General features: G+C 39.6%; 1 protein-coding gene across 14 annotated transcripts; it reads left to right on the forward strand.

Annotated features, from left to right (window-relative positions):
• Nucleotides 1-210: 210 nt before the first annotated feature.
• Nucleotides 211-14,755, forward strand: LOC120092940 (uncharacterized). 14 transcript variants are annotated; one of them, XM_090308147.1, is made up of 7 exons: nt 211-636; nt 777-842; nt 952-1,057; nt 1,857-3,605; nt 7,858-7,923; nt 8,032-8,137; nt 14,435-14,755. In XM_090308147.1, the coding sequence occupies exons 4-7, from the start codon at nt 3,404-3,406 to the stop codon at nt 14,448-14,450; spliced, it is 390 nt and encodes a 129-aa protein (XP_090164273.1). In that variant the 5' UTR covers nt 211-636; nt 777-842; nt 952-1,057; nt 1,857-3,403; the 3' UTR covers nt 14,451-14,755. The 14 variants fall into 14 exon arrangements, 11 of the variants coding, with proteins under 11 accessions (XP_090164273.1, XP_090164275.1, XP_090164271.1 ...); XM_090308149.1 differs by lacking the exon at nt 14,435-14,755 and adding an exon at nt 13,538-13,794; XM_090308145.1 differs by lacking the exon at nt 14,435-14,755 and adding an exon at nt 8,818-8,958.
• The last annotated feature ends 850 nt before the right edge of the window (nt 14,756-15,605 follow it).

The following is a 15,605-nucleotide window of genomic DNA, read 5'->3' on the forward strand; positions in this document are numbered from 1 at the left end:
ATTGTTATTAGTTGGAGGGTATTTTTTAGGATTTTGGACTTCAAATGTAAGTGCGAAAATTTAATTGTTGGAGTGAAATTATTCAATTTAGAAATTAATGGCAAAAATTAATTTTCTTTTGAAAATGAAAGGAATTTAATAGTATAAAGTGGAATAAGGAAAAGAATAAAGTGTAATTATATTTATTTCCTTTTTAGTTTTTTTTTTATTATTATTATTATTTTATAAAAATCAAAATTTCCCTTTCTTCTTCGCATCCGCGTAACCCTCCCCCCTCCCTCGAAATTTCTTCCCTTCCCCAGCCGACAGCCGCCCCAAATCCCCTCTATTGTCTCACCTAACTGCACCGAGTCACCTTTTTGCTTGCTGTCGTGGGTTTTAGGCCGACCAAATCTCGCCGCCAGCCTAGCCAGCAGCTCGCCTTCCACATCGGAAGCCGCCACCATCGTTCCACCCTTTCACTGATGCTGAAAGTCGTCGCTGTAGCCCGACCAACCACTCACTCGCGCAGCCAACCTTCCGACCGTGAAGCCACACCATACCGCAGCTTCTCTGTCCGGCCAGCCGTCAGTCCGATCTCTATCGCGCGCCACTCAGCCCCTGTCGCAGCCATGGTTGTCGTCGGATCTATCTTGGGTAAGTTTTCCGTCATCGTTGGGGTTTCACCAGATCTAGTAGTTTTGGGTAAGATATTTTTGTGAAGTTTTGGGTAGAAGATTGGACCCCCATTAAGTTTGGAATGAAAATTAACTTATTCGAATTATTTTTGGTTTTAGATTTGAGTCTAGGAAACTGTTGGAGTGGCTGTCCAGTGGGTTCGAGATCGTTTTCGACAAGTTTTAGTAAGCTTGGAGGTTTCAAAACCATCTTGTTTTGGTTGATATTGCTATAAAAATTTGGATTTGGAAACTTAATAATGGTTTATGTTTTTGGTTGGCTTTGTTTGCAAAGTTTGGGAGCAAGTTCGACTTAAACTTCAACTTTGGAACCTTGATCCAAGATTATTCCATTCTAAGGAGAAGATAAACTTGTTAGTTATTTTGGGCTTAAGTCTGAGGTAAGTAATCGTACTACTGAAATTGCCCACGGGCTAGGTATTAAATGTATGCTAGCATGATAAATGAATGTTATGGCAGAATGGCAGCATGATAGACTGATAGTATAATATGATCAAAGTATGTTTTGGTACAAGATCTAAATTATTTATTTATGCATATAGATACTTGAATGCTAGTATGAGATGGTATGTGCTTCCATGTGGTTGTATTTGATCTGATGATGTTAAGATATACATGTATGTTGTAGAACCATGATGTTGAGGTATATGTGTATGTTATAGAGCCATGATGTTGAGGTTTATATGTATGTCATAGATTCGTACAGTGATGATTATGATGTTGAGACTATGCAAATGTCCTTCCTGATTAGTTAGATGCCCATTAGATTTTTGTTTCCTTCAGGATTCACCAGTTTGTGTTTCTTTCGGGATTCACCAATTTTTGTTTCCTTCGAGATTCACCAGTTTGTGTTTTCTTCGAAATTCACCAGTTTGTGTCTCCTTCGGGATTCACCAATTTTAGTCTTCTTCGAGATTCACCAGTTTTTGTTTCCTTTGGGATTCACCAGTTTTTGTCTCCTTCGGGATTCACCAGAGGTAGTAGGCATACTTAACTACAGTAGGATAGGACTCAGTCTCCTTCTTGTTTCATGTGCATATGTGTCCCATGAGGACTAAAGCAACTTATATGTTTCACCAGAGGTGGGTATCTAGAAGACATAAATGCCCAGCCTGACCCCAGTAGTGGAGTTACTTACTGAGTATTTTATACTCATTCTTTCTCATGTTGTTGTTTCAGGTAAGGGTAGAGATGCACCAACGATGGACAAGTGGATGATCGAGCCACTAGGACTAGTTTTTACGCCTCTGCTCATGAGATTTAGAGTTCTTTTCATGTTTCTCTTAACTTTTAGTTTTGGTGTTTAAAACTTACTTTAAGAATCATTTTTCAAACTTATTTATTATCCTTTATGATTTATAGGTACCCTACTATTGTTTTAGTATTTGAATTTAATGAAAGTCTTTTGAACTTACCTTATTTAATTAGTATTTATTTTGCCATAAACGAGTGTTATTTTGAGTTCCCTGCATGCATGTATTTAGTAACGACCTAACTTAAGTCCTAGGGGGTCGGGTCGTTACAGTTAGTATTAGAGCCCATGTTTTGGGTTCTGTAGACTGACTTACTACGTAAGTTTAGATAATCCATGTGGCCCAGTAACGGATCCCTCGTCATCGCCAGGTACGTCCTACTAATAAAAGTTTCAATGCATATATGAGAACAGTGATGTAATGTTTTAAGTGCATGATTTCTAAGAGCGACCTAGAAATAGCTAGTTAACGTATGAATTTATGACAGGACATGGCACCTAAACCTAGAACAAGAAAGACAGTTAGAGACGAAATGCAAGTAGAGAGAGCTGAGAGTAGCCAGACTGTTTCGGCAGCTCCAAATTCGCCTGTGACCCAAATTGATGAAAAGGCGATGGAAGCTAGAATTAGTGAAGTTGTTGCATCCTCTCTAATGGGAAAGCTGTAAAAGCTGATTCGTAGCACGATGGTAGAACAGACTGCCCAGACCCAGGCTCAGGAGGAACCGGTGCCACCCGAGCAGTTACAACAGACTCGACCGCAGGATAGAGATATGCAGGGCCTATCTCTTGAGGCTAAACATTTGAGGGATTTCCGGAAGTATGACCCTCGCCCCTTTGATGGATCGTTGGGGGACCCCACCAAAGTAGAGATGTGGTTGTCATCTATTGAGACAATATTCAGTTCTATGAGGTGCCCGGAAGAGCACAAGCTTCAATGCGCAGTCTTCATGTTGGCTGGTAATGCGGAAATCTGGTGGTGTTCAGCAGAAAAGATGATTGATACTGGTGGTGAACTTGCAACCTAGGAGCAGTTCAAGGAGCACTTTTATAAGAAGTACTTTTCGGCCAATACCCGATACAACAAACAGGCAAAATTCTTGAACTTGAGGCAGGGAGTTATGTCAGTGGAGGAGTATGAGCAGAAATTTGATAAGCTGTCTCGCTTTGCTCCTGAACTAGTAGCCATCGAGGCAGCGAGGATAGAGAGATTCATCCAGGGCCTGAGGAGTGGACTGCGAGGGATGGTGCATGCCTTGGACCTCAAGACGTATGCTGCGACACTATGGGCCACCGTGAGGATTGGGACCTCTGCAGGTCAGAAAAGGAAGGCTGAGCCCAGGGCTCCTAAGCATCAGTAGAGGAACCAGAACACAGTGAATGCTCCACGTTAATGAGGATAACAGGGTTCCTAGGTTGTGACTGGCAGAGAGGATAGGCCAATATGTACCACTTGTGGTAAGCGACACTGGGGATGTTGTCTAGCCACTCTAGGATATGTTTTCGATGTGGCCAGAAGGGGCATATGTCAGATAGATGCCCAAGGAAGAACGCGCCTGAACACAAGGGCCAGCCCGTAAGTTTGTTTCAGGGAGGCCCGAGTCATCAGCAACAGCAGGGTAGGGTGTTTTCTACCACTCGGCGTGAGGCCGAGAAGTCATTCACAGTTGTGACAGGTACACTTCCCATTTTGGGGCACCATGCTTTAGTTTTGTTTAACTCTGGCTTTTCACATTCATTTATATCTGCTGTATTTGTGAGGCATGCCATGTTAGACTCAGAACCTTTGCCATTTGCATTGTCCATTTCCACTCCATCAAGAGAGATCATGTTAGCTACAGAAAAGATAAAAGCATGTCAGGTAGAGGTAGCCAATCACGCATTAGATGTAACCTTGATAATTTTAGATATGGGCGATTTTTATGTGATATTGTGCATGGATTGGTTAGCTATTAATCATACCAGCATAGATTTCTCCCGTAAGGAGGTCATTTTTAACCCTCCTACAGGAGCCAGTTTTAAGTTTAAAGGGATTGGGACCATAGTCCTACCCAAAGTGATTTCAACATTGAAGGCTAGTAGACTATTCGATCAAGGAGCCTGGGGCTTTACGGCCAGTGTGGTGGACACTAGAGAGACTGAAGTCACCTTGACTTTGGAGCCAATAGTGAGGGATTTTCCAGACGTTTTTCCAAAGGATCTTCCCGAACTGCCCTCGTAGTGGGTGATAGATTTTGCTATTGAGTTGAAGCCAGGCACAAACCCTATTTTGAAGGCTTCATATAGGATGGCCCCGACAGATTTGAAGGAACAGAAGGTCCAATTACAAGAGTTGTTGGACAAGGGTTTCATACGCCCTAGTGTGTCACCATGGGGTGCACCTATTTTGTTTGTGAAAAAGAAGAATGGATCGTTACGTCTATGCATTGATTACAGAGAGCTGAACAAGGTGACCGTCAAGAACAAGTATCCCCTTCCCAAGATTGATGATTTGTTTGACCAGTTGCAGGGTACTACGGTATTCTCCAAGATTGATCTCCGGTCAGGATACCACCAGTTGAGAATAAAGGACAGTGACATACCCAAGACAATTTTTGGTTCGAGGTATGGACATTATAAGTTCCTAGTGATGTCGTTCAGTCTAACGAATGCACCAGCAGTGTTCATGGATTTGATGAATAAGGTGTTCAAGGAATTCCTCGACACCTTTGTAATTGTTTTTATTGATGATATCTTGGTATATTCCAAGACAGAGGTCGGACATGAGGAGCATTTGCGAAAAGTTTTGGTGACGTTGAGGGCAAATCAGTTGTATGCTAAGTTTTCAAAATGTGAATTTTGGTTGAGGCAAGTGTCCTTTCTAAGGCATGTGGTGTCGAAGGAAGGTTTCTCTGTGGATCCTACAAAGATTGAGGCAGTTATGAGTTGGGCTCATCCAACCACAATCAGTGAAATGCGCAGTTTCCTGGGGTTAGCAGGCTACTATAGACGATTTTTAAAGGACTTCTCTCGCATAGCCACCCCATTGACTCAGTTGACCCAGAAGGGAGTAGCATTTGTTTGGAATGAGGCTTGTGAAAACAGTTTCTAGGACCTCAAGCAGAGGTTAGTTTTAGCCTCAGTTCTTACAATATCGGATGGATCAGGTGGTTTTGTCATTTACAGTGATGCGTCCAAGAAGGGGTTGGGATGTGTACTGATGCAGCAGGGCAGAGTAGTTGCTTATGCTTCACGTCAGCTAAATAAGCATGAACAGAATTATCCCACGCACGACTTGGAGTTAGGAACAGTGGTTTTTGCTCTCAAGATCTAGAGGCATTACTTATATGGAGAGAAGATACAGATCTTCACCGACCGCAAGAGTTTGAAGTACTTTTTCACTCAGAAGGAGTTAAACATGAGGCAAAGAAGATGGTTGGAGCTGGTGAAGGATTATGATTGTGAGATTTTGTACCATCCGGGAAAAGCAAATGTAGTAGTAGATGCTTTAAGCAGAAAGGTGGCTCATTCAGCAGCTCTCATTACCAGACAGATTCACTTGTGCAGGGAACTGGAGAGGGCAGAGATTGCAGTGGCTATGGGAAAGGTTACGACACAGTTAGCATAGTTGTCGGTGCGACCGAGTCTAAGGCAGAAGATTATTGATGCGCAGAGAGACGACCCTTATCTGGAATAGAGAGTTTGTAGGGTGGAGTCAGGCCAGGCGAATTCTCAGTATTAGTGGAAGGTGGCCTCTTTTATCAGGGACGTTTGTGCGTGCCAGCAATTAGTGATATTAAAGATGAGTTGTTGTCAGAGGCCCATAATTCCTTATTTTCGATTCACCTCGACAGCACCAAGATATATCAGGACTTGAAACGTTACAACTGGTGGAATGATATGAAGAGAGAAATTGCAAAGTTCGTCAATAAGTGCTTGGTGTGCCAACAAGTGAAAGCCCCGAGGCAGAAACCAGCAGGCTTGTTACAACCATTGAGTGTACTAGAATGGAAGTGGGAGCATGTGTCTATGCACTTCATCGTGGGGTTGCTACGGACAGTCAAAGGGTTCACTGTGATATGGGTTGTGGTAGACAGACTTACAAAGTTAGCACATTTCATACCTGGGAAGTCCACCTTTTCAGTGAATAAGTGGGCACAGATATACATGAAAGAGGTGGTGAGATTTCACAAGGTACCTATGTCCATCGTATCGGACAGAGACCCTCGTTTCACGTCTAATTTCTGGAAAAGTCTTCAGGCAGCGTTGAGGACTCGGTTGGATTTCAGTATAACTTTTCACCCACAGACTGATGGGTAGACCGAGCGGTTGAATCAGATATTGAAAGACATGTTGCGTGCCTGTGCCATAGAGTTTTCAGGAAGCTGGGATGCTCACTTGCATTTAATGGAGTTTGCATATAATAATAGCTACCAGTCCACTATTGGGATGTCACCATTTAAGGCCCTATATGGGAAGAGTTGCAGGTCCCCTGTGTGTTGGGATGAGGTAGAAGAGAGAAAATTGTTAGGACCTAAATTAATTCAGTCCACGAATGAGACAATACAGAAGATCAGGGCTCGTATGCAAAGAGCTTAGAGCAGATAGAAAAGCTATGCCCATGTAAGACGTAAGGACCTGGAATTTGAGACTGGTGTGAAAGTGTTCTTAAAGTGGCACCCATGAAAGGTATTCTGAGGTTTGGCAGGAAGAGGAAGTTGAGTCCAAGATTCATTGGACTTTTCGAGGCCCTGGAACGAGTTGGCCCCGTAGCTTTCCATATTGCATTGCCCCCAGCACTGTCTTCATTTCATAATGTCTTCCATTTTCGATGCTAAGGAAGTATGTGACAGACTCGTCCCATGTAGTTGACTACGAGCCCTTACAGTTGAATGACAACTTGAGCTACGAGGAGAAGCCTATAGAGATCCTCGCCAGAGAGGTAAAAACATTGCGCCGCTGGAAAATTGCTTTTGTGAAAGTCCTGTGGCAGAATCACCAATTCAAGGAGGCTATCTGGGAGCGAGAGGATGAGATGAAGGCCCAGTACCCGAAGCTTTTCCAAAAATGAACTTTCGAGGACGAAAGTTCTTTGAGGAGGGAAGAATGTAACACCCCGTACATTTTTTAGTAATAATGTAATTTTAGTAACTTTATTATTTGGAATTTCAGTAATTGTTATTAGTTGGAGGGAATTTTTTGGGATTTTGGACTTCAAGTGTAAGTACGGGAATTTAATTATTGGCGTGAAATTATTCAATTTGGAAATTAATGGCAGGAATTAATTTTCTTTTGAAAAGGAAAGGAATTTAATAGTATAAAGTGGAATAAGGAAAAGAATAAAGTATAATTATATTTATTTCCTTTTTAGTTTATTATTATTATTATTATTATTTTATAAAAATCGAAATTTCCCTTTCTTCTTCGCATCCGCGCAACCCTCCCCTCTCCCTCGAAATTTCATCCCTCCTCCAGTCGACAGCCGCCCCAAATCCCCTCTGCCGTCTCACCCAACTGCGTCGAGTCACCTTTTCGCTTGCCATCGTAGGTTTTACGCCGACCAGATCTCGCCGCCAGCCTAGCCAGCCGCTCGTCATCCACATCGAAAGCTGCCACCACCGTTCCGCCCTTTCACTGACGCTGAAAGTCGCCGCTGTAGCCCAGCCAACCGCTTACTCACCCAATCAACCTTCCGACCATGAAGCCACGCCATACCGCCGCTTCTCCGTCCGGCCAACTGTTGGTCCGATCTCTGTCGTGCACCGCTCAGCCCTTGCCGCCGTCGTGGTTGCCATCGGATCTATTTTGGTTAAGTTTTCTGTCATCGTTGGAGTTTCGCCGGATCTGGTAGTTTTGGATAAGATATTTTTGTGAAGTTTTAAGTAGAAGATTGGGCCCTCATTAAGTTTGGAATGAAAGTTAACTTATTCGAATTATTTTTTGCTTTAGATTTGAGTCTGGGAAACTGTTGGAGTGGCTGTCCAGCGGGTTTAAGATCGTTTTCGACAAGTTTTGGTAAGCTTGGAGGTTCAAAACCATCTTGTTTTGGTTAATGTTGCTGTAAAAATTTGGACTTGGAAACTTAATAACTGTTTATGTTTTTGGTTGGCTTTGTTTGTAAAGTTTGGGAGCGAGTTCAGCTTAAACTTCAGCTTTGGAACTTTGATTCGAGATTATTCCATTCTAAGGAGAAGATAAACTTGTTAGTTATTTTGGGCTTAAATCTGAGGTAAGTAAGCTTACTACTGGAACTGCCCAGGGGCCAAGCATTAGATGTATGCTAGCATGATAAATGAATGTTATGGCAAAATGACATCATGATAGACTGATAGTATAATATAATCAAAATATGTTCTAGGTTGAGATCTGAATTATTTATTTATGCACATAGACACTTGAATGCTAGTATGAGATGGTATGTGCTTCCATGTGGTTATATTTGATTTGATGATGTTAAAGTATACATGTATGTTGTAGAACCATGATGTTGAGGTATATTTGGATGTTGTAGAACCATGATGTTGAAGTTTATATGTATGTCATAGATTCGTATTGTGATGATTATGATGTTGAGACTGTGCAAATGTTCTTACTGATTAGTTAGATGCCCATTAGATTTTGTGTTTCCTTCAGGATTCACCAGTTTGTGTTTCCTTCGGGATTCACCAATTTGTGTCTTCTTCAGGATTCACCAGAGGTAGTGGGCATACTTAACTACAGTAGGATAAGACTCAGACTCCTTATTGTTTCATGTGCATATGTGTCCCATGAGGACTAGAGTAACTTATATATTTAACCAGAGGTTAGTATCTAGAGGACATAGATGCCCAGCTTGACCCCAGTAGTGGGGTTACTTACTGAGTATTTTATACTCATTCTTTCTCATATTGTTATTTCCGGTAAGGGTAGAGATGCACCGGCGATGGACAAGCAAAAATCGTGATCGAGCCACTGGAACTAGTTTTTACGCTTCCGCTCATGAGATTTAAAGTTCTTTTCATGTTTCTCTTAACTTTTAGTTTTGATGTTTAAAACTTACTTTTAAGAATCGTTTTTCAAACTTATTTATTATCCTTTAGATTTATGGGTACCCTACTATTGTTTTAGTATTTGAATTTAATGAAAGTCTTTTGAACTTACCTTATTTAATTAGTATTTATTTCGCCATAATCGAGTGTCATTTTGTGTTCCATGCATGCATATATTTAGTAACGGCCTAACTTAAGTCTTAGGGGGCCGGGTCGTTACACACACCATCTTAGATGAGAGAAAATCTTTACCTAAGTTGTAGAGGCCAAGATGAGTAGCTGAGCCCATTTCCTCAATCTTCAAGCCAAGATATGACTTTGGAAGAAATGATTAATAAATCATTAATGACTCTTTTCATTTTCAGTAGGAATATCTTCAATTCTAGTGAGAGACCCAAGCCCTGAAGGAACTCTTATTCAAGAGTACCTACGAGCAGAAGCGGATCTTTCCAATTCATTGTGATAGAATTTTCACATATACATTCAAACATACTAATATGCATTCATAATGCTAAATTATTGACATGCTCAAAGGAACAATAAATAAGATATTGAGAGATCATTCCAATTGAAGACTTATTCTTCACAGAAAATCTCACTTTCGCTTAGACGGTAAGCTATAGATTAGTAAATCCCAATCGTCTACCTTGAACAATCTCCACATGAATAGAAGGAAACAGGGACGAAACCACCACTCAGAGCCCTCAGTATTCTCGGAGTGAGAATCCAAAGGGTGGGCTTTGTTCAGATTTGGTAGAGGGAAGGAGGAAGGGAGATCATATACAATGATCAAGCAAGTGGGAGATAGGCTCGTCTATCGTATAGAAAAAATGCTTGATTGTTTAGGTGAAGTATACGATCGTGTAGGGAAAGGTAAGTGATTGTCTAAACGATTGTGTAGGAAAAGCTATGTGATCGTTTATACGATTGTTTTGTAAATATCGGGCACTAAACGACCGCTTAAGAAAAAGTAAATGATCGTTTAGTAAATAGCACGCGTGGGTGTAGGCATTAAGCGATCGCTCAACACTATCGTATAGGTAAGAGATCGTTCAAGCACTATCGTATATTTTTCCTTCACTAGATATAAATCATATTTGTATCCAATTTTCTCCAAATTAATGTATCTCATACATAAAGTTAATTATATCATATATAATTAATTAGTTCAATTATATCATATATAATCGAACTCCCTCTTGTCAATTTGAACATTTCTAACTGACCCAAAAACTGATTCTTAACTTGTATCCAAGCTACCAAAGGGACCTTATGGACCTATGGCTAGAAGCTCCAACTATACGTGAATAACTGACTAAACTTTTTAGCCACAATATCCACCATCCGTTAACTGCCAGACACTAAAGACCGACATCTGAACTATTCTTACCATAGATATATTTCTATGTTCATTGGATATAACCAATCATCAGTACAATAACCCTTCACAAATGTTCGTAAGTACAACTGGGCCAATTTATCGTTTTGTCCCTGTAGTTACATCTTACTCCTTAAGTACCACTGATCCCTCTAATGAACAATACAACATAGTCCTACTATGTGTGAACACCTCTCGGGCCATGTGAAGGTGTGTGGTGTCACATCGGTCAAGCCCCGGGATCAGCCCTTAAGAGTGTAATTTATCTACTTACCCCTGCTATAGGGAAGAAGTGAACTCCATCTTGTGAAGTTGAGTTCCCAACTCCCAAATCAAACGAATCTCTAAAGTGGTAAGTTTGAGTCGACGTTCTGGCCCCTCGCACCTATACAAATCAAAGTACCGCCCTCAATGGTAGAAGTTCTCAACTCACTCAGGATTGAGGTCATGTTACCTATGGTCATCCTAGTGAAGTGAAGTCTCTGTCATCAACGGAGTTATATGACGAGACGTTAACACTTCGAGGTCAGGTCTTATAAACTCTTTATATAGGACGCCTCCGCTTACATGTCCCCTACACGAATGATTAGGATCAGACCATCTGTGACAAGCCACAACACTTGTAACTATTCCACAAAGTGGGTCGCGTCCATAGTATTACCAAGATAAGGATTCCCTCATATATCCATATACACAGACCAGTTTGGTTGTCACTTAAGACGATCCACTTGTATGTCACTACATACATGCTTAAGTTACATAAAGACAACCAGGGATATTAAGTTTATTGGTTTGTGGTAAAATAAAAACATCTAAATGTGCAAAGTCAAGAAGTGAATCAACATGAAAACACGTAGTATCACATTCTAATGAAAACACGTAGTATCACATTCTAACGATCAAGCACTTAGGTGTGTATGTAAACAAATCAGAATTTGTGCTAGAACATACTTTGATTCAGGTCATACTGTCAATCAACATGCTAACATTTACCATAATACCCATTTATCATGCTAGCATACAACTAACACTTGGTCCGTGGGCAGTTCCAGTGGTAAGATTACTTATCCAAAATTATGTCTAAGCGACGAGCAAAATAATCTTCCTCCTAGCCTAGATGAATCTTGAATCAGGACTAAAGTGTGTTGGTCCGAACGCACCCCATGCTACCAAATCAATACAACCCAACAACTCTAGTCACAAATCCAACTTGAACATAATTTGAATCCAAAATTAATAACTTAATTTTTCATAAGTACTCTTAACCCAAACGACAATCAACCAAACTACTCACCCAAAAACTTACCAAATCTGAACAAATTTCTATTGGAAATAGTCTCAAACTCCAAAGAAATGTCTCAAAATCTCCAATCCTTGAATCTATGGTCCAAACATAAAGAGATTAACAATTTTAACCCGAAACCAAATGGGATAATCAAACCCCTCAAAGAAAAAGCCAAAACTCAACTCTTACCCAAATTATTCAAGAATCCAACGAGACCCAAATGACAGCGGCGACGACGGTCAAGACCAAAAGAAAGAAAATGGCACAACTGGACGAATGAAGCTGATCGGACTGCTGCAAACAGTGCAGACGCAGGCGGTACCTTGGCTACAACAGTGGTGAAATAGAGATAGGGCTAGAGTCGACGGTTGTAGTAGCAGCTGTGTTTTGATCGGCAGCTAGGCGAGCGTGGAGGGGTGGCCAAAAGCTAAAGTCAGAAACGACAATTAAAGCGCAGATCGGGTCTTAGCAAGGGTGGCGCGTTGTTAAAGGGAAAGAACGACTGAGAGGGTTTCGGTTGGGCAAAAATGGCGAGGGGCTGAGCTTCTGCGACGACGTGATGAGAGTGGGCTGGGTTGGCTGAAGAGGCGAGGTGGCAGGCTCGTGGAGGAAGGGTGATGGAGCGTGGTGGCTGGGCGATGGCTCGAATCGGGGAAGAGGGCTTAGGGCTGCTTCACGTGAAAGGAGAGTGGAAGGGAAAGGGAAAGAAAAAGAAAAAAAAAAAAAAAGAATTGAATAAAATTAAATTAAAAAAATAAAAATAGTAGATTTTATTTTATTTTATTTTATTTTATTCTTTTCTTAATCCATATTATTTCTTTAAAATCCCTCCCTTTCCAAAATGGAATTAATTCCTACCATCAATTTTTAACATAAATAATTTCCAACGTCAATAATTAAATTCTCGCAATTACACTTAAAGTCCAAAATTCCAAAAATGCCCTCCAACTAAGCAATTATTGAATTACCAAGGATAACGTTACTGAAATTGCATTATTATATAAAAAATGTGCGGGATGTTACAATTTACCTCATTCTTCCTCTATCCAAATCCATACAAAGCCCACAACTCCTAGTTTCTCACACTGAGAATACCAAGATAATTGAGTGGTGGTGTCCAATTCTGTTCGAGGATCGAGGATCAAGTTGTACTCGCTAGTGATCGAGGATTTTCTAGAGGCTCGTTGTGTTCGTGCTTGACTGTTGCGTTGCTGAACGATCGAGGGATACTTGAAGAAAGGGTTTTTCAAAGGTATTGTTTACTCGATCCCTTGTTTGTTCTTTAAGAAGCATGTTGTAATTTATCTTAATGCATAACTGTTTCTGTATGATTGTAAATGTTTATGTTCTTTCACAATGGAGTTTGGAACGATCCATTTTCGCTCACTGGTTCTCTAATTTTAGAGTTCCTTCAAATATAACACATGAGTTATATGAAAATTGATGCATGCTAAGTTATAAGTTCTTGTTAGCTTTTCTTATCTAGGTAGGTGTACACATATGACTATATATGTGCACATTTATGACTGATTATATACCTTTGGTTTAGACACTATGATTGATGCGTGTTCGTTCAGGTTCATGTTACAACTTATTTGTGTACCTTCGAGTTACACATTATGACTGATGCATGTTTCTTCGAGTTCACATTACGATTGATTTGTATACCTTTAAGTTACACATTATAACTAATGTGTGTTTCTTTGGGTTCACGTTATGAATGATTTGTGTACCTTTGAGATACACACTATGATTGATGCGTATTCCTTCGGGAACACATTTATGATTGATATGTGACCCTTTGGGATCACCATGACTGATATGATGGGTGTACACCAATGCCTAGATAGACTAGTTAACAGGTTACCTAGAGGACCCGGTGGCAGATCACTTATTGGGTATTGTTATACTCATTCTTTCTTCCTTCATGTTTTTCAGGAAATGACATGAATAGGCTGGCGAGCGATAGATGAGATCCATGACAGAGCCATATGGGGACAAGAAAAATTGCTTCCGTGCTTAGTCTATGTTCTTCTTTTTAGTCATTTGAATGTTTTGAAACTAGTATTTAATGTCAAACAGAAAATTTTAATGTCTTGAATTTTTTCTTTGTAAATGTTTTTAGGAGACCCCGAATAATTTTTTTCTTATTTATTTGTTTATTTATTGATTTAATAAATTGATTTGAAATAGTCTTCCCTATTTCAATAATTTTTTTCTATAATGGTCATAATGTTTTGAATGGGAAAGTGCATTTAGTAGTCATGACCCTTGTTAGAGTACTCGAAATGTCGGGTCGTTACCGTCTATCACATCATCCATTGTCTATACTACTGAGGCTGAGTTCCTAGAGGGGATGTATATCCTTTTAGAGATAACGAGGTTGAAATCTTTCGGTCATGCCTTAAACAAGTATGTAGGGTTAAGGATGAGCTCGAGCTTCATCTCAAGAAGCCCCAAGTTATAAGTTAATGACTGCAAAATCTAATCCTGTTATTCGCTCTGGCATCTCTTCCATTTTTGTAGTATTCCTCTCCTTATCGTCGAGTTTCCTTTGAATCTTTCTTTTTATTTTCTTTCTCATAGATAAAAAAAAAATCAAAAATATTTGTCTCTAGAGCTCTTGAAACTTTTAAAGCCTTGCTTACCTTAGTGGGTTTTTTGGATATAAGGTAGAAAGAAATATGAGAATTTTTACATACCTTAATAAGTGCCCACATCAATCAACCAACATTAAAAATTTGCATAGGCAATCATGTGTTAAGCTATATATATTTTTATTATTATTGTTTTCTCTTTTCCTAACTTAACTTCTTTTGTTTATCTTTTGATAAGGTTCCACTTGACCTAACAAAGAAAGAAGAACATTTGAAGAAGCGAGAGCATTACCATCGCTCGAAGACTTTGCACAAGAGCATCTTTCAGTGGACATTTTCTATTCCCTTGTCTTTTCTTTTATGGAATTCTAATAAGAAATACATTGGGAACGATGTATCTTTTAGGTTAGGGTGGTTGGATATGCATGCCTGGCAAGACCTTGAGTACTTGAGCTCGGACTTCGTGTTGACCTTGAATTGTATGGTGAGTTGGTTGCATGTTATATGATGATGAAGATATATGATAGGTCTTAATTAGATAATTTTTATTCACGAGAAAGCATACATGATTTTGAGCCAAAATTAAAAATTTTTCTTGATTCCCTTATAGATCGAGTATGTAGTAGTTTTATATATGGTTTTGAAGGCTTAGAATTAGGTTATTTAGCCTAGTTGTTTGTTGTCACCCTGACAAACCCCAACGATTGTCTTGCATGATAGGTTGTAATGTTAACTAGGGGAGAAGAGAGAAATTATATTTACCTACTAAAAACCCAAAAATTTTGAGCTCAAAATATTAAAGGAATCAAAACAAAAGGAAAAAGGAAAAACAAAAAGAAAAAGAGAATAATATAAATTTATAACGTGTTGCATGACTAGAAGCAAAAAGAGTTGCTTTTGTCGTGATCAGTTAGGTCACCCGTCAAGTTAATATTTTAGATATGAGTCACCGAAGTGGATCTTTGAAAGTTAGTGCCCTTAAGTAAAAGAAATGCAAATTAGGGATCCCTCACTGTTTATTTCAAGTACCTGAATTGATATATAACTTCCTTGTTTGCTTTGATGTTTGAAGATTTGTGCTAATTTGAGTCATATTAGGGGAAAAATGAGCTAAGGGTTGAATAAAATTATTTTGAGCTTATAAAGACTTGGGTTGGAATGGCTAAGCACATACATGTAAAGGATTGAGGGATTAGTTTTAAATTTGCCCAGAATTGAATTTATTTGATTGAATTGGTCTTTGTGAATATTTTTGTTATCTTAACCTTTAAGGTTAGGGTCACCAAAGACACAGATGATGATTCATCGCTATAAGAAAAGTGGGTTTCTATGACACAATTGTTAAGCCAAAATAAGGCAGAGAGAGAAAAAAGTGTCATAAACGCAAAAAGGAAAAAAAAATCATTTTT

Source organism: Benincasa hispida, chromosome 12 (genome assembly GCF_027475165.1).
Source record: "Benincasa hispida cultivar pf3 chromosome 12, pf3_genome.v1.1, whole genome shotgun sequence".
NCBI lineage: Eukaryota > Viridiplantae > Streptophyta > Magnoliopsida > Cucurbitales > Cucurbitaceae > Benincasa > Benincasa hispida.

Coding starts and splice junctions, on each gene's coding strand:
- LOC120092940 (XM_039051191.2), top strand. CDS start 465: ATGCTGAAAGTCGTCGCTGTAGCCCGACCAACCACTCACTCGCGCAGC. Junction 685..776: donor ACCAGATCTAGTAGTTTTGG/GTAAGATATTTT, acceptor TTTTGGTTTTAG/ATTTGAGTCTAGGAAACTGT. Junction 855..951: donor AAGTTTTAGTAAGCTTGGAG/GTTTCAAAACCA, acceptor TTGTTTGCAAAG/TTTGGGAGCAAGTTCGACTT.